At 41.7% G+C, this 19,487-nt stretch overlaps 1 protein-coding gene across 1 annotated transcript in view; it reads left to right on the top strand.

The window, feature by feature from the left end:
- igf2bp3 (insulin-like growth factor 2 mRNA binding protein 3) overlaps positions 1-19,229 on the top strand; it is a 182,394-nt gene extending 163,165 nt beyond the window's left edge. The window contains exons 12-15 of the mRNA XM_072283096.1: positions 1,442-1,516; positions 11,281-11,412; positions 13,359-13,472; positions 16,750-19,229. Coding sequence (XP_072139197.1) covers positions 1,442-1,516; positions 11,281-11,412; positions 13,359-13,472; positions 16,750-16,848 — 420 coding nt within the window. The 3' untranslated portion in view covers positions 16,849-19,229. The remainder of the gene's footprint in view (positions 1-1,441; positions 1,517-11,280; positions 11,413-13,358; positions 13,473-16,749) is intronic.
- The last annotated feature ends 258 nt before the right edge of the window (positions 19,230-19,487 follow it).

Raw genomic sequence — 19,487 nt, 5'->3', positions numbered from 1 at the left:
GGCACAGCTGTAGATTTGCCAAGAGCAGACTGTCCTGAAACACTGGGAGACCATGCAAGAAGGGGACTAATGAGGGAAGTCACCAAGAGATCTATGACAACTCTGGAGGAGTTACAAGCTTCAGTGACTGAGATGGAGAGACTGTGCATACATCTGTTGCCTGGGTGCTTCACCAGTCACTGCTTTATGGGAGAGTGGCAAAGAGAAAAGCCAGTGTTGAAAAGCTCACATGAAGTCTCAGCTAGAGTTTCCCAGAGGCATGTGAGAGACTCTGAAGTCAGCTGGAAGTATGAGGGGTGATTGACAAATTCGTGGCCTAAGGTAGAAGGAGTCTATTTTAGAAAACCTCGCACATTTATATTTTCCTACATTTACACACTTAGTCCAGTGGTCATGGAGCATACGGATCCCTTCTTTGTAGGAGTCGGCGTCTTGGACCTGCAGAAAGTGGTCCACAGCAGGGGTGATTTGTGGCCTAAAGTAGAAGGAGATGAGGAGAAATTTCAAACTTTCTGCATTATCACTCAAAGAGTTGAACTGCACGTGCATGTAACGAGAGCTGTATAACTCATCTCCTTCTACCTTAGGCCATGAACTTATCAATCACCTTTGCTGTGGACCACTTGGAGTTCCAAGACGCTCTCGTTGCATGCATATGCTGTTCAACTCCTTGAGTGATAATGCTGGAAGTTTGAAATTTCTCCTCATCTCCTTCTATCTTAGGCCACTAACTTATCAATCACCACTGCTGTGGACCACTTCTGCTAAGAAGGGATCCGTATCCTCCACAACTGCTGGACAAAGTGTGTACATGTAGGAGGGGACTATGTCGTAAAATAAATGTGCTAGGTTTTTAAAAATTGACTCCTTCTACCTTAGGCCACTAACTTATCAATCACCCCTTGTAGATTCTACGGTTTGGTGAAACCAAAATTAAGCTTTTTGGCCATGCAATTGGTTTTATTTTAGTAATTTATAATTTGGTTTTGCACTGTACTGCTACTGCAAAACAATGAATTTTGAGGTATACAGCAAGTATAATAAATCAGTTTCTGATTCTCGGATCTCTTGTAATCTCCCCCAGCTCTGTGATCATGCAGATCCTTTGGAATTTACTGATGGTCCTGCCTTAGCCTCCCAGGTCATCAGTACAGAAACTATCCCACCTTTCAACGTGTTCCTCAGCTGATTCTTTACCCCAACATTTGGTCAATTATATAAATTATTTTCTGAATTTTGTGTTGTTTGATACCATTTTAGTGAAGCATCTTGGGTTTGGATTGTGTCGCAGAAAGTTGATATGATGAAATTAAGGTTTAATTGTGATGTGTATGAGCTCATGGTATACAGAGTTGCAATGAAATGCTTGCTGTTATAGTTTTCTACACCACCATTCTTTCCTTACAAGGCATTTCTGGTACTGATGCATGTTGTATTGTAGATCGCTCCTGCAGAAGGTCCTGATGCGAAACAACGGATGGTGATTATTACAGGGCAGCCTGAAGCTCAATTTAAGGTGAGTGATCATAGAGATTGTGTAAATTGGCATGAAGTAAGGTTTCTTCCATGCACAACTTCTGAACTGCCTCTAGTCCCAAGCCGCACATCTTCAGATCTATTATTGGTGCATAAACTAAAGACTAATCATTGACAAGATAGAGTGGAAAAAACTTGTCTTGTATGCTGTTCATACACATTGGATCATTGCCACAGTGCACTGAGGTAGAACAAGGTAAAACAACAGAATGCAGAATAAAGTTACAGTGATAAAGTACAGAGCAGACAGACAATCAGGTGCAAGATCATAATGGTGAGGTCAAGAATCCATCTCATCGTATTGGATTATGCTTTTGGAATAAATTATGTAAGTGTTATCATTTATATAAATTGCCATCCATTTGAATACTACGATCATCTAAGTTGTTCTGGAGTCATTATCAAATGCTCAAACTAGCTGTGGCAATTTGTGGTGTTAATTTAGCACCCTTCAACTCACCACTGATTTTATCTGGGGGGGGGGGCTAATGTTAATGACAAATCACTGTTCAGTTTTATTCCCTGAGTGCCACCCTACAGTGGTGAAATCTCAGCCAGTGATAACCTGGTGTATCTAATAGCATTTATTGACCCATAAGACATAGGAGCAGAATTAGGCCAATTGGCCCATTGCTATTCAATCAAGGTTGATCCTTTCTTCCCCTCCTCAGCCTCACTCCCTGTAACCTTTGATGCCATGTCCAATCAAGATCCTATCGATCTCTGCCTTAATTATACCCAACAGAGCTACTGGTGGTAACATATTAGTGTTAGGGATCTGGAGCTGTGGCTTAATGACTTACAGCTTATTAGGGAGAGTGAACAGGACTACTACTACTACGTCGACTCAGGCCTAGGGGGCTGGCGTCGGGCACGATGACGGACTCTCCACTTCTCCCCCTCCCTCATCTGTGTGTTCAGTTCATCTACATTAGCCGCGCCACTGTCTTCTAGGAGCGTGTTGACCATAGTCTTGGGAGGGTGCCCAGGGTTCATCCTCCCGTGCTTGGGCTCCCATATGGTAACTAGGCTGGCAGGTAGCTCGGGGTGGCGTAGACAGTGCCCCGCTAGTTGCAGTCTTCTCGCCTCAATTTTAGTGGTGAGCATCAGTAGGTTGTTATAGAGCTCAACGTTCATCACGTGCTGTTGCCCACCCACATCAAGAGCCATCCGGAGCATTCGTGTATAGCAACCATCTAGAGACTTTTGTATAGTCTTGGTGAGTGTCCACGTCTCACAGTGAACAGGAGATAGAGAGGAGCTACAGGGAATTAGTCACCCCAAGGCTGTAGGAGTCAGATGAGTGGGAGACGGTCAGGGAAGCGAGGGAAAGAGATCAGATGGTAGAGAGCACCCCTGTGGCCATCCCCCTCAGTAATTGTTATCTTGTTTTGGATGCTGTTGAGGGAGATGACCTGACAGAGGATGACCACGGCGATCAGTTATCTGGCACTGAGCCTGATTCACTGGTACAGAAGGGAAAGAGGAAGATGAGGAATGCCATGGTCATAGGGGATTCGATAGTGAGGAGAACAGACAGGAGGTTCTGTCAGCCTGATAGAGATACCTGCATGGTGTGTTGCCTCCCAGGTGCCAGGGAACAGGATGTCTCAGATCGGGTGCAGAGTATTCTGAAGGGAGAGGGTGACCAGCCAGAAGTCTTGGTACACATTGGTACCAATGACATAGGTAGAAAAAGGGAGAAGGTCCTGAAGAGAGAATTAGAAACATAGAAAATAGGTGCAGGAGTAGGCCATTCGGCCCTTCGAGCCTGCACCGCCATCTATTATGATCATGGCTGATCATCCAACTCAGAACCCTGCACCAGCCTTCCCTCCATACCCCCTGATCCCCGTAGCCACAAGGGCCATATCTAACTCCCTCTTAAATATAGCCAATGAACTGGCCTCAACTGTTTCCTGTGGCAGAGAATTCCACAGATTCACCACTCTCTGTGTGAAGAAGTTTTTCCTAATCTCGGTCCTAAAAGGCTTCCCCTTTATCCTCAAACTGTGACCCCTCGTTCTGGAGTTCCCCAACATCGGGAACAATCTTCCTGCATCTAGCCTGTCCAATCCCTTTAGAATTTTATACGTTTCAATCAGATCCCCCCTCAATCTTCTAAATTCCAACGAGTACAAGCCCAGTTCATCCAGTCTTTCTTCATATGAAAGTCCTGCCATCCCAGGAATCAATCTGGTGAACCTTCTTTGTACTCCCTCTATGGCAAGGATGTCTTTCCTCAGATTAGGGGACCAAAACTGCACACAATACTCCAGGTGTGGTCTCACCAAGGCCTTGTACAACTGCAGTAGTACCTCCCTGCTCCTGTACTCAAATCCTCTCGCTATAAATGCCAACATACCATTCGCCTTTTTCACCGCCTGCTGTACCTGCATGCCCACTTTCAATGACTGGTGTATAATGACACCCAGGTCTCGTTGCACCTCCCCTTTTCCTAATCGGCCACCATTCAGATAATAATCTGTTTTCCTATTTTTGCCACCAAAGTGGATAACTTCACATTTATCCACATTAAATTGCATCTGCCATGAATTTGCCCACTCACCCAACCTATCCAAGTCACCCTGCATCCTCTTAGCATCCTCCTCACAGCTAACACTGTCGCCCAGCTGCATTTAATTCCCTCATCCAAGTCATTAATATATATTGTAAACAACTGGTGTCCCAGCACTGAGCCTTGTGGTACCCCACTAGTCACTGCCTGCCATTCTGAATTCAGGGAGTTAGGTAGGAAGCTGAAAAACAGGACCTCCAGGGTAGTAATCTCAGGATTGCTGTCTGTGCCATATGCTAACGAGTGCAAGAATAGCATGATCAGATGTATTAATGTGTGGCTGAGAGACTGGTATAGGGGGCAGGGCTTCAGATTCCTGGATTATTGGGGCGTCTTCTTGGGGGAGCTACGACCTGTACAAGAAGGACGGGTTACACCTGAACCCAAAGGGGTCCAATATCCTAGCGGGCATATTTAATAGAGCTGTTAGGGAGGACTTAAACTGATTTGGCAGGGAGGTGGGAATAGGAGTGATAGGGCAAAGGAAAGGGAAGAAAGAAATAAAGCAAACATGTTATGCAGCAGAGATGATGGAAAGAACAGGCAGGAGATGAGGCTTAATCAAAGCCAGTGGTATGAGTTACAGGGCAATAGTGGTGCAGTTAAAACAGAAAGCAACAGATACTGGACTGAGAGTGTTGTATTTGAATGCACATAGCATAAGAAATAAAGTGGAGGATCTATGTATAAGATGATGAGAGGCATTGATCGTGTGGATAGTCAGAGGCTTTTTCCCAGGGCTGAAATGGCTGCCACAAGAGGGCACAGGTTTAAGGTGCTTGGGAGTAGATACAGAGGAGATGTCAGGGGTAAGATTTTTACTCAGAGAGTGGTGAGTGCATGGAATGGGCTGCCAGCAACGGTGGTGGAGGCAGATACAATAGGGTCTTTAAGAGACTTTTGGATCGGTACATGGAGCTTAGAAAAATAGAGGGCTATGGGTAACTCTAATAATTTCTAAGGTAGGGACATGTTCGGCACAACTTTGTGGGCTGAAGGGCCTGTATTGTGCTGTAGGTTTTCTATGTTTATATGATGTTCTGGCCATCTCTGAAACTTGGCTAAAGGATGGCTGCCATTGGGAGCTGAACGTCCAGGGATATACAGTGTATCGGAAAGATAGGTTAGTTGGCAGAGGGGGTGGTGTGGCTTTGTGTATAAGAAATAATATATCATTGGAAAGAGATGACATAGGATTAGAAGGTGTTGAGTCTCTATGGGTTGAGTTAAGAAATGGCAAGGGTAAGAGGACCCTGGTGGCAGTTGTATACAGGCCTCCAAACAGCAGCTGGGGTGTGGATTATAAATTACAGCAGGAGATAGAAAAGGCATGTCAGAAAGGCAATGTCATGATAATCATTGGGGATTTTAACATGAAAGTGGATTGGGAGAACCAGAGTAGTACTGAACCTCAAGAGAGAGAATTTGTAGAATGTCTAAGGGATGGATTTTTAGAACAGCCTGTTGTTGAGCCTACTAGGGGATCGGCTGTGCTGGATTGGGTGTTGTGCAATGATTCAGAGGTGATAAGAGAGCTTAAGGTTAAGGAACCCTTAGGAAACAGAGATCACAATATGATCGAGTTCACTTTGAAATTTGAGAGGGAAAAAATAAAATCTAACGTGTCGGTATTTCAGTGGTATAAAGGAAATTACAATGGCATGAGAGGGGAACTGGCGGAAATTGACTGGAAAGGGACATTTGCAGGAAGGACAGCAGAGCATGAATGGCTAGAATTTCTGTGAAAAATGAGGGAAGTGCAAGACAGATATATTCCAAATAAGAAGAAATTTTCAAAGGGAAGAAGGACACTACCATGGCTGACAAGTGAAGTTGGAGCCAAAGTAAAAGCAAAAGAGAGGGCATACAATGAAGCCAGAGCTAGTGGGAAGATAGGGGATTGGGAAGCTTTTAAAAACTGCAGAAGGAAACTAAGAAGGTCATTCAGAAGGAAAAGATGAATTATGAGAGGAGGCTGGCGACTAATATCAAAGTATATACTTAACAAAGCTTTTAGTATCTTAAGGGTAAAAGAGAGTCAAGGGTAGATATAGGACCAATACAAAATGATGCTGGAGGTGTTGTAATGAAAGATGCAGAGATGGCAGAGGAACTGAATGCATACTTTACATCAGTCTTCACACTGGAAGATGTCTGCAGTATACCGGATATTCAAGAGTGTCAGGGAAGTGAGGTTGGTGCAGTGAAAATTACAACTGAGAAGGTGCTCAGGAAGCTTAATGGTCTGAGGGTAGATAAATCTCCTGGATCTGTTGGAATGCACCCTCAGGTTCTGAAGGAAGTAGCTGGAGAGATTGCAGAGGCGTTAACACTGATCTTTCAAGAATCGATAGATTCTGGTATTGTACCAGATGACTGGAAAATTGCAAATGTTACTCCGCTATTTACGAAGGATGGGAGGCAGCAGAAAGGAAACTATAGACATGTTAGCCTGACATCAGTGGTTGGGAAATTGTTGGAATCGATTGTTAGGAATGAGATTACGGAGCACATGACAAGATAGGCCGAAGCCAGCATGGTTTCCTGAAAGGAAAATCCTGCCTGATAAACCTACTGCAATTCTTTGAGGAAATTACAAGCAGGGTAGACAAAAGAGATGCAGTAGATGTGGTGTACTTGGATTTTCAGAAGACCTTTGACAAGGTGCCGCACATGAGGCTGCTCAGCAAGATAAGAGCCCATGGAATTACAGGGAAGTTAGTAGCATGGGTGGAGCATTGGGCTGGTCAGCAGAAAATGGAGAGTGGGAATAAAAGGATCCTATTCTGGTGGCTGTCGGTTACCTGTGGAGTTCCACTGGGGTCGGTGTTGGGAATGTTATTTTTTACGATGTATGTCAATGATTTGTACTACGGTATTAAGGGCTTTTTGGCTAAATTTGCCGATGATACAAAGATAGGTGGAAGAGTGGGTAGTGTTGAGGAAACAGAGAGCCTGCAGAGAGACTTGGATAGTTTAGGGGAATAGGCAAAGAAGTGGCAAATGAAATACAATGTTGGAAAGTGTATGGCCATGCACTTTGGTGGAAGAAGTAAACGAGCAGACTATTATTTAGATGGGGAGAGAATTCAAAATGCAGAGATGTAAAGGGACTTGAGAGTCCTTATGCAGGATACCCTAAAGGTTAACCTGCAGGTTGGGTCGGTTGTGAAGAAGGTGAATGCAATATTGGCATTCATTTCTAGAGATATGGAATATAAGAACCGGGATGTGATGTTGAGGCTCTATAAGGCACTCATGAGACCACACTTGGAGTATTGTGTGCAGTTTTGGGCTCCTTATTTTAAAAAGGATATACTGACATTGGAGAGAGTTCAGAGAAGATTCATGAGAATGATTCCAGGAATGAGAAGTTTACCATATGAGGAACGTCTGGCAGCTCTTGGGCTGTATTCCTTTGAATTCAGGAGAATGAGGGGGGATCTCATAGAAACATTCCAAATGTTAAAAGGCCTGAACAGATGAGATATGGCAAAGTTATTTCCCATGGTAGAGGATTCTAGGACAAGGGGGCACTACTTCAGGTTTGAAGGATATCCTTTTAGAACTGAGATGCGGAGAAACTACTTTAGTTAGAGGGTGGTAAATCTGTGGAATTTGTTGCCACGAGCGGCTGTGGAGGCCAAGTCATTGGGTATATTTAAGGCAGAGATAGATAGGTTCTTGATTAGCCAGAGCATCAAAGGTTATGAGATGAAAGCAGTGGAGTGGGGATGACTGGATGAAGTGGATCAGCCCATGATTGAATGGCAGAGCAGACTCGAAGGGCCGAATGGCCTACTTTTGTTCCTAAATCTTATGGTCTTATTCCACAAATTCACCACTCTGGTTAAAGCAGTATCACCACATCTCTGTTTTAAATGGACACCCTTCTATCCTGAGGCTGTCTTCCTCACCAACAACTCAACTTGCAAGCTGACCTTCAGGGTGTTCTTCACAAGGACTCCAAAGTCCTTTAGCAGCTCAGATTTTTGGATTAGAAGATCGTCTGCACATTTATTTCTACTAAATGCACGACCATGCATTTTCCAACATTGTATTTCATTTGCCACTCTCTAGCCTGTTCTCCTAATCTAAGTCCTTCTGCAGCCTTCCTGTTTCCTCAACACTACCTGCCCCTCCAACAATCTTCATATCATCTGCAAACTTCGCAACAAAGCCATCCTGTCCATCATCTAAGTCATTGATATACATCATAAAAAGATGTGGTCCCAACACCAACCCCTGCGGAACACCAGTAGTCACTGGCAGCAAACCAGAAAAAGATCCTTTTATTCCCACTTGCTGTCTCCTACCAATCAGACAATATTCTAACTATGCTAGTAATTTTCCTGTAATACCATTGACTCTTAACTTGGTAAGCAGCCTCAGGTGGCATCTTGTCAAAGGCCTCCTGAAAATCCAAATATTCACTTCATCCCCTTTATGTATCCTACGTGTAATCTCATCAAAGAATTCCAACAGATTCATCAGGCAAGATTTTGCCTTAAGGAAATCATGCTGACTTTATCCTAACTTGTCCTGTGTCACCAAGTACTCCATAACCTCATCCTTAACAATTGACTCCAACATATTCCCAACCACTGAGGTCAGGCTAATTGGTCTATAATTTCCTTTCTGCTGCCTCTCTCTTTTCTTAAAAAGTGGAGTGACATTTGTAATTTTCCAGTCCTCTGGAACCATGTCAGGTTCCAATGATTCTTGGAAGATCTTTACTGATGCCTCCACAGTCTCTACCACTACCTCTTTCAGAACCCTAGGGTGCAGTTCATCTGGTCCGGGTGACTTTCACCTTTAGGTCTTTCAGCTTTTTGAGTACTTTCTCCTTTGTAATAATAACTGCACTCACTTCTCTTCCCTCACACTCTTCAACACCTGGCACACTGCTAGTGTTTTCCGTAGTGAAGACTGATGCAAAATACTCATTTAGTTCACTGCCATCTCCTTGCCCCCAGAGTTATTTCCCTGGCCTTATTTTCTAGCAGTCCTATATCCACTTTCATCTTTTTTTTTATGTATTTGAAAACACCTTTTTCTATCGTCTTTGATAATGTTTGCTAGCTTGCTTTCATATTTCATCTACTCCCTCCTAATGATTCTTTTGGTTACTTTCTGTAGGTTTTTAAAAGCTTCACACTCCTCTGCCTTCCCACTTTTTTTGCGTTGTTATATGCCTTCTCTTTGGCTTTTACATTAGCTTTGTCTACCCTTGTTTGCCACAGTTGTACTGTTTATCCCAGAAACTCACACCTTTGCTGTTCTGCCAGCATCTCCTTCCAATTTACTTTGATCTACTCCCCTCTCGTACCACTGTAAGTTCGGCTACATCAGAATTTGCTTTTCTCCCTATCAAATTTCAAGTTGAACTCAATCATATTGTGATCACTGCCTCCTAAGGGTTTATTTCCTTAAGCTCCCCAAATGCCTCCAGTTCATTACATAACACCCAATCCAGAATAGCTGATCCCCTAGTAGGTCAATGACAAACTGCTCTAAAAACCCATTCATAGACACTCTTTAACAACCTGCTTTTCCCAATCTACCTGCATGTTAAAATGTCCCATGATGATCATAGCATTGCCCTTTTGACACTCCTTTTCTATTTCCCATTGTAACCTGTGGTCCACATCCCAGTCACTGTTGGGAGACCTATACATAACTGCCATCAGGGTCCTTTTATCCTTGTAGTTTCTTAACTGAACCCACGCCATCCCATCTGCCTAGCTTCTTATCTTTCCAATACAGTGTGTATCCTTGGACGTTCAGCTCCCAACTAGAACCATCCTTCAGCTACGATTCAGTTTTGGCCACAACATTACACCCACAATCTGTAACAATGCAACAAGGTCATCCACGTTAGTTCTTAAACACCGTGAATTGAGATATAACAATTAGTACTGTATTTGCTACCCTTTTTGATTCTGCATCCCTAATGCACTGATACTCACCCTGCCTGCTGCAGTTTTGTCCTCTCATCTGTCTGCCCTTCCTGACAGTCTGACTGCACGCTGTCTTTGTTTTTTTTTACCATATGTCCTATCCAGAGTTACTTCGCTCTGGTTCGCACTCCCCTGTCAAGTTAGCTTAAACCCTGCCCGGCAGCTCTAACAAACATGCCCATGAGTATCCATGGTATCTCTGTGTCTGACCAACATGTTATTGCATTTGTTACAGGATAGCTAGGAGGGCCATTTTGTTGAAGTGGAAGGATACATCGGCTCCCACTTTGTCACAGTGATTCTCCCAAGTGATGCTATGTCTTAGTTTGGAGAAAATTAGAAGTTGAACCTTTGAACCTATGTTTGATTTTGAGAAAAGATGGGGTTCATTTGCTCGTTTGAGTTAATTAATAGATTTCCTCCACGATCTAATTGTAAATTTTAGGTACATTTTTTTTCTTGCTGGCGATTTGATGTTTATCTTTAGAAGCTTTTTGTATGATGCATGGCTCCGGGGTTGAACACCTAATGGGTTTTTTCCCCCATTTTTTCTTGCTTAGTAGGGGTTTTTTTTAAATCACCAAAATTTTTTCAATTTTTAAAATCATGTTTTTTTTTCTTGAGACATTGTAAGTGTTGCTTACTTCAATGTACTCGTGTTAATTTTGGATAATAATAATAATAAAAAGATTTGAAAAGACAAAAAAACATGCCCATGAGAATATTGGTTCCCCCCGGGTTCAGGTTCAACAATGGCCACTCCGCTTGTCCCTTCTGTACTTTTATTTACTCCTCTGTGTGCTACTCCTGCCACTGATTTGGGCTGCCGGAGTAACACTGAACACCCACGAAGCTCTCCTTTTAAACAAGCATCACCAACCTGCTGAAACCTCCTCGCTGTGCGGTGCTCCCGCCATTGATTGGGATGCAGGAATGACCTTTATTTTCCTGAAAATTGTGCTTCAGTATAAAGGTTGCAACAGTACAAATGAAGTTTTCTACAAATTCAGGCCTGCATTAAACTTGAAATGAGACCTAAAGTTGTGATCATTTTGCTAAATCTGGGCATTTTGATTATTGAATTGGGGACTGATAGAACAATACCTGCATCCAGCCTCAGTTTTCAGTAAAGTTATTTAGCTGTTAGAGTATGAAAGCAAGCTCAGATTTTGGATGGGGGCTTTTACCATGTGTTTTTTTATTTAGGCGCAAGGAAGAATTTATAGTAAACTCAAAGAAGAGAACTTCTTTGGACCCAAAGAAGAGGTGAAATTAGAGACCCATATTAAAGTGCCATCCCATGCTGCTGGTAGAGTTATTGGCAAAGGAGGTAAAACGGTGAGTGCTGGGCTATTACTCTGTGTGTGTTTGTAAATCCACCTTGTGGCCTTCGACATAGATCAGGGTGCATCATTTACCCACTCACCGTGCATACTTGGATGGGACCATATGATCTGTTTCACGTCATACCGAATTTTTTTTTATCATCTGCAGATACCAAAACTACAGCTCCCAGCTTGTCACATTTTCCCCCTCCCCATTAGAAATCTTTGCTGCATATTACTGATTTTATTGGGTTGGCTTTGAGCGGCAGTCAAAGGATCCCTGATTGATGACGGTGCCAGGGCTGTAGACAAGAAGACCAAACTGAATTCCCCTTTCCCAAGTTTCCTCTTCAAGCCCTCCTGACAATTAATGACCTCAAAAGGCCTTTTCCACTGTCTTAGTGTCAAGATAGTAAATTATTGCATTTATGTTGGATTAAAAAAATAACTTGTGTAAATTTTAACACACACTTAGTGGCTACTTTATTAGGCACCTTGTGCTGTTCTACGATTGTAACGTGGTTATTTAAGTTATTGTTGCCTTCCTGTCAGTTTGGCCATTCTCTGACCTCTCTCACTAACAAGGTGTCTTTGCCCACAGAATTGCTGCTTGCTGGATGTTTTTCTTTGTTTTGCACCATTCTCTGTAAACTAGAGACTGTAGAAGATCAGCAGTTTCTGAGAAGCTCAAATAAATGACCCTATCTAACATTCATTCCATGGTCAAAGTTGCTCGCATCACATTTCTTCCCCATTCCAGTGTTTGGTCTGAACAACAATTGAACGTATTCAACATGTTGACCATGTCTGCATGTTTTTATGCATTGAGTGGCTACCATATGATTCTCTAATTAGATCATTGCAGTATCGAACAGCTGTCAATAATCAAGCAGCCACTGAATGTACAAGAAAGTACATTACTAAAGCTTCCATTTTGGTGAAGATTTGCAACCCTGTCAAGTAATGGGGGTCATGTGAGATGAGTTGACCCCATACTTCAGTACATTAAAAAATCCTGGGCCTATTGGTAAGTCCAGTTGTACCAGTGTGGTACCTCAGCATGAAGTGTGTGTTGGCGATGGCACTGCAGCTACACTGGCACTTCTGAATAGAATGGCCTTTAATTGTTGGCACAATCTCATACCATCTCTGACTCATTTCTTTGTTAATCTAATCATCTTTCAGAAGATTCCAACACATTGGTAATTGATTTATTATTGTCGCATGTCTTGAAATAGAGTAAAACATTATCTCAAATGCTGAAGCTAATTCGTTTGTAGTCTGGGTTAGTTCTCTTTGCCACTTTGCAAAATTGATGTTCTCTGCTTGTTTTTTTTCTGCTTAAATTTATATTTGGAAGCTTCTCCTTTCTTCTTTTGTTCATGTATTATCTGTAATTGTGCAATTTTTACTTTAAATGTTTCATTTCAAATACTGTTCCTTGCCTTCTCCCTCATCTCCTCATTAGAAGGCCTAGAGTTGTTTTCAGTACTTGTTGGGGATCCTTCATTTGGAGTCCTTAAGGAGATCTGCAGACAATTTTTAAAAACTGTCATCCTCTTAAGTTTCTGGTTCCAGTTATGGTGCTGATTCCCACATTTTCAGCTGTGATAATGTTGTGTTCGTAATCTTTCCTCTCAATATTCAATGGTCTTGTGTCAATAGTGACAATTGAGTAATTACATAACATTTGTCTTCTATTTCTGATGTGAAAGCCACTTGTATTCAAATCCTGTAAATCAAGCTGCTACATCAAATTTTAAGCACTGTTGTAAGTTATTTTATCTATAAACATTATCTAGCTCAACATTTTGGGTAAGGGCACAACTTAAATGTTGTCATGCCGAACTGAGCCAGCCACAGAGCTTCAGTGTGCTTTAAAAACTGGACTTACCTAGTGTTTTTAAAGTTGGATCAGGAATGAATAAGTGGGAGTAAAGTTTTCTGTGTTTCTGAAAGGTAAATGAACTGCAGAATCTCACAAGTGCAGAAGTGGTCGTTCCTCGGGATCAAATGCCAGATGAAAATGATCAGGTCATTGTAAAAATAACTGGTCATTTCTTTGCAAGTCAGGTAAAATTTTTATTTCCATGATTAATTTCTTGATTTGTATTTCCACAAGGGGTGTAACATAGTAGTTGATGGTTCTGCTGGGGTATATTGCTCTCTGTTCAATATTTTATCTGTTAGATCATTTCCTTGAACATTTTTGTGATCATTGGTGAAAACAGATACAAATTTGATTTCCAAGTGGATATATCCCAACTTCAGTGTGTGACCAAAGTAAGAAACCCTCAGCTTTGCCACAAGGTTGATTACAAATTAATTTTAGAATTTTGCATGCGTCTGCCCTCACCCCGTCCTCCCGCCACCCCAGCAGGGATAGGATTCTCTTGTCCTCACCTATCATCCCACCAGCCTTCGTGTCCAGCACTTAATTCTCTGTAACTTCCGCCACCTCCAATGGGATCCCACCACCAAGCACATCTTTTCCTCTTCAATTTCTCCTTTCCACAGGGATCACTCCCTACGTGACTCCCTTGTCCATTCATCTTCCTTCCTCCACGTCGCCAGTATGTTTTATCCACTGATTTCCCTCCTGCCCCTACACCACCTCCCTCACTACAATTCAGGGCCCCAAACAGTCCTTCCAGGTGAGGCAACACTTCACCTGAGAGTCTTTTGGGGTCATACACTGTATCTGGTGTGACCTCCTATTTATCAGTGAGACCCAACACAGATTGGGAGACCGCTTTGCCGAGCACCTACACTCTGTCTGCCGGAAAACATGAGGTCTCCTTGTGGCCCCCCATTTTAATTCTACTTCCCATTCCTATATGTCAGCCCATGGCCTCCTCGACAGCTGTGATGAGCAACACCTTGTATTCCACGTGGGTAGCCTTCAACCTGATGGCACGAACATCGTTTTCTTGAACTTCCGCTAATGGTGTTCCCCCCCCCTTGACTATTTTCCCATTCCCATTTCACTCCCTCATGTCATCTCCTTACCTGCCCGTCACGTCCCCCTGGTGCTCCTCCCCATCCCCATTCTTCCATGGCCTTCAGTCCTCTCCTATCAGATTCCCCCTTCTCCAGCCCTTTATCTCTTTCACTAATTGACTTGCCAGCTCCTTAATTCATCCCTCCCCCCACCGGTTTCATTTATCACATACTACCTTGTATTTCTTCCTCCTCTCACCCCACCTTCTTACTCTGACTTCTCATCTTTTTTCTCCAGTCCTGATGAAGGGTTTCGGCCCAAAAAGTCGACTGTTTACTCTTTTCCATAGATGTTGCCTGGCCTGCTGAGTTCCTCTAACATTTGGTGTGTTACTTGGATTTCGAGCATCTGCAGATTTTCTCTTGTTTGTATTGCCTCTTGGCTTCAGTGATCTGGAGAAGTCCTGACCTCGTGTGCTATCTGTGTGTAGTTGACATGTTTGCCCTAAAACTGGGCGAGTTTCCTTGTACACTCCAAACCTGTGTTTGTGGCAGGTTAATTGAGCACTCCAGAAATGGCTGCTAGTGTACAGATGAGTGGTGGAATTGGGAGAATGGATAGGAGTGTGGGCAGAATCAAATGGTTGTTGCCAGCGGTAATGTGACTCATTGCTCCTCTTCTGGAATCCTTAATATGTGAGATGTATTCCTCTCCCATATTCTATGGGAAGCTAGCTTTTCACCTCATCATTTTCCTTGCTCGTTCCATCTTCTCTCATGGCTGTCTTCCCAAAGGTGTTTCGGGATCTCATTTCTGCTTTAATAACATTGTTATAGAACACAGAACATTACAGCATAGTGCCGGCCCTTTGGCCCTTCATGTTGTGCTGCACAGTGCTGTTCTTTCAAGTTGTAAAATATCACAACTTCCAGGGATCTGTGAAAACAACAAATTGAAACCCAAGGCCAATTGCTTTTACTTCATGTCCCCAATGTAATGCAACGCCATTTACAGAGAAGCTGCCGAGAAAGGGCTGTTGCAATGTGCACACATGGTTATTGATCAGGGAAAGATCATAGTCATAGAAAAGTAAAACGCAGAAACAGGCCGTTTTGTCCATCTAGTCCGTGCCGAACTATTTAAACTGTCTGCTCCCATCGACCTGCACATGGTGATTGAAAGTGGCACAAGTCAACATGAGTAACGTATTGGGCTGAGCTGGGACACCACCATCACCCAGTCCTGAACTAGAATGTTTTACCAAAGGTAGTTTAATAGTTCCATTTAATATCAGAGAATGTATACAATATGCAACCTGAAATTCTTGTCCTTCGCAGACATCCGCAGAAGGAGAATGCTTGACGGTAAAAACATTAGAATGCCAAAGCCCCCTCCCATGCACAAGGATCGACCCAAAGCATAAGCAGTTCTGTCATACATGATCATACATGTTTGCCCTTCAACCTTTGTCCTGCCATTGTGCTCAGTCTCCTACTTTCACTCATTTTCCTGGTTATTGGAACTGTGAAACTTGTAGCATTGTGGCCCTCCCTTGGGGAATGAGCGCCATGGGGAAGAGGAGCAGGAGTCAGTTTGGTGTCCACCTTCTGACATTTCCTTGTGTTCTGCAAACTTTTTTGGAATTCATGCGTTTGGTCAACTACTGTTATTCAAATTTTAGGACTTCATTTGAATTTCTCATTTTAAAAATTTCTGCAAAAGTTTAGTTCATAGATATTAGAGGATAGGAAACTACAAGTTGTGTGTTTTTAACTCAGATTACTATCAGTGGCTTTGCGGAGAGGCTAGAGAAGCTGAAGAGGGAAAATTTGAGGGGGGCATCAGAGTTTGCATAAGTAAGAAATAATAATGTTCACTGGCAAGAAAGTTTGTGAGCAGAAGATGCATGATTAGTAAAAGGGCTTTGGGATGAGAATTTGTTTTTACACGTTGAGATTTTGATCTGGAAAACACTGCCTTCAATGGTTATGGCACAGATATTAATAATTTTCAAAAGGAAATTGGATAAATACTTTGAGTTTGAAACTTCGATACTATGGTGGAGATATTTGGGTTGGCACTAATGGGTTAGTTATAAGAGTTGGTGTTACCAGGATGGAATTATTCTGTTATATGATTTTTATAACATGCAGAACTAAGATTTGTGTTTCAGTCTAAAGCATCTTGGTTTTTCTGAGTAGGAAAGTTCAAAAAACTGTATAAAATTATAGATACAAGGACCAGATTGCTTTATTAGCTTTTAACTTCACAGTAAACATTTAGTATTTGATGTTGACCTTTTGATTTTAGCCATTCTTTGGAGGGAGAAAATTCAATCTCCATATTGTACTTGGATTAAGGGAATCCCTTTACCAAGTTTACTCATGTGATATCTCTTCTCACCTGTAGCTTGCACAGCGAAAAATTCAAGAAATTTTGTCCCAAGTAAAAAGACAACAGCAGCAGAAACTTGCGCAGAGTGGACAGCCCCAACCACGGAGAAAGTGAACGGTTCAGGATTTCCAACCTAGCACAGAGACAGATGCCAGACCAAAGAGAGACAGACTGTGGAATCACAGCCGGTTAAACCTGTTGCTGATAAAAGAAGCATATGTTACACCTTCCCCAGTCACATTTATCAAGGACCAGGCGACCTATGAATTCTGTCTTTGTGTGAATGTATTCTCTAGGCGTTCAAGAAGAAACCTTATGAAACCCAGCTTTAAATAAGGCCCTTTCACTTCCCTTCTTTTGTTCTAATTTCAAAACTTAATATTGCCTTGTTAGCTTTCCCAAAACGTTTGAATCTGTTGGGTTTAATGAAGCTTTCTCTTCTAATTTTCATCATTTACAAAAAGGCATTGCTCTTATAGTTCCAATCGTCTAAAATCCTGGAGTTTTTGTGGGGGAGGGGGTTTAAGGGAATTGGCAAGATTAAGGCATCTGTCCCACCATGCGAAATTGTTTTTTTTTAAAATTGGATTATTTTACAAAGATTACTAGAACACTGCCATTAGAACCTAAGGGAAGTGTTGAATGGTGTTGGCCAGGGCATGAATTGATTATGCATTTTACTAAACTACCTCAGGCATTTAGTACCTCAATTGTTCCTTTTTTCTGCTTATTTTGTATACTTTATAAAAGTAATAGTCAAGCATTTTATTTTTTTAATAAAAAAGTAAAATTTGATCAGCTAAAAGCCAGGAGCAGCACAGAAACCCCGATGTCCACGTGTTGCTTCTAGCTGCTGGCTGATGGGAGTATTTGATAAATGATATTAGCCTCAGTTTTCCTGAGGTCCACAACACCATCATTTGATCAAAATTCTGTGAATGTTTGAGACGCCGAATAATGCCAATATATACTAATAGCAGCAATGCCATTTTTTTTTTCTTTTTAAGATAGGATGAAACTGCTAATTTCCTATTTTTTGATTGATGGTACTTTTGGGAACAAAACAAGGAAGTGATGGCAAGAGGCTGGGGTTGGGGAAAGAGTCTGAACAATGGATTAGCTTTTAGTATAACTGGGTAATTTTAAATGCATGGACCCTTGGTGCCTTTGACCATCACTGCATCTTGATGCATAATAACACAGTCTACTTGGACTTGGCCATTCTGTTCAAAGAGCAAGCTTCATCTTCACTTACTGGTAGAGCTGTTGGATCTGCGTGGGTACACTTTGCTACAGTGCACTCTGAATTTATTGAACCACACATTTAAATCACCATAATGGGGAGAGAAAAAAAAGTCAAATGTTTGATCTTTCTGAAATTGTTAAATGATAGTTTACATATGCAGCTGCTGTAGTGGACTACACTAAGCCATGGAGAAGATCAGTTTCAACTCTTTCCTGTGCTTAATCAAAATACAGCAGGGTTTATGCACATTCTATAAACACACAGTATAGCAATAATATGTTAAAGCCAGAAAACACCTTGCTCACCCTCCCAGCATGTATAGTCTGAACAGAATAAGCTAAAATAATTTGTGGTAACATTAAAATGCTCCAGTCAGTTTCCTGAGCAAACCCAATTTCCATCTACCTCAGTGCTTTAAATGAAGGCAGTGCATATTAGTGCATAAACACTGCTGTGTGTTTGTGTGGTCTGAGCAGAACCATGCTATTACCTCTGAACGTTTTTTGTTTGATTTATTTTTGTGCATGAGATGATCGGAATCATGCTGCACTGGAGTAGAGGGGCACAACTTGGCAAAACTATTTACTTCACCAATTTTTGATCTACCTCTTAGATACATTTGAATTAGAGGCATTTCTGCATAGGATAGGTTAATTGTTCCCAAAGATCATTTTTTTTGTACAGATTAGACAATTTAAAAAATGGTCTGGTGTGTTTTTTTGCCTACATATATTCATTACTAATGAAAAGTTCTGAAAAGTTATGTTGTAGCTTTAGCAAAATGGATTAATTCTCATTCTTTTGGCAGAGTGACTTCTCCATGTAGAGTTAGCAAGTGTTTTTCTTACATAAAATTACTGAACTACAGAAGGTCGTTTAATAGCTTAAATGAATTGACATGAGGCTGAAAGGTCAGAGCCCAATTGTGTTGTTTTTCTTGCGAGTAATGTTTGATAAATTGATTTTACATGGTTTTGTTTCATGCTGCATTTACATTGCCTGATTTGCTGCTGATGTATCATTAATTTTCTGGATTATTGTGACATTGTTACTAGGATAGATCACATTAATTTTCACTATTAAATAAATGACACTTGGTAATTTTGGATTAACTGGCATTTAGTTGATGATAGTTCTGTAAGTGGAAATGATACCAGCAAAAATTAATTTGGCTCACTTTTTGTTCATCTGAATACTGTGCCCCCAATGCAGCCCCACTTGTCAAATGCCTCAGTATGAAATAAAAGAATTTAACTCCTACCTGTGTTTTGCAAGTATTAAAGAAAACCGCACTTATTTTTTTCAGTCACCTAAGTGTCGAGTAGAGGAAAATCACATTTGGATGCTTCGTCAGGCGTGTGAAAGAAATGTGGAAAGTTACTTTGAAAACTTTACTCTTGCACAATTTCATAAACTGCATTTATAGTGCCTTTCAACTGCTAATATAAGAAAATTAATTATTTCTCCTTGTGACTTGTTTTCCTTGAGCTTGGAATTTAGTATTTTC

Source organism: Mobula birostris, chromosome 19 (assembly GCF_030028105.1).
Source record: "Mobula birostris isolate sMobBir1 chromosome 19, sMobBir1.hap1, whole genome shotgun sequence".
NCBI lineage: Eukaryota > Metazoa > Chordata > Chondrichthyes > Myliobatiformes > Myliobatidae > Mobula > Mobula birostris.
Note: the sequence above shows the minus strand (reverse complement) of the source record. Positions and strands in the feature narration are given on the sequence as shown.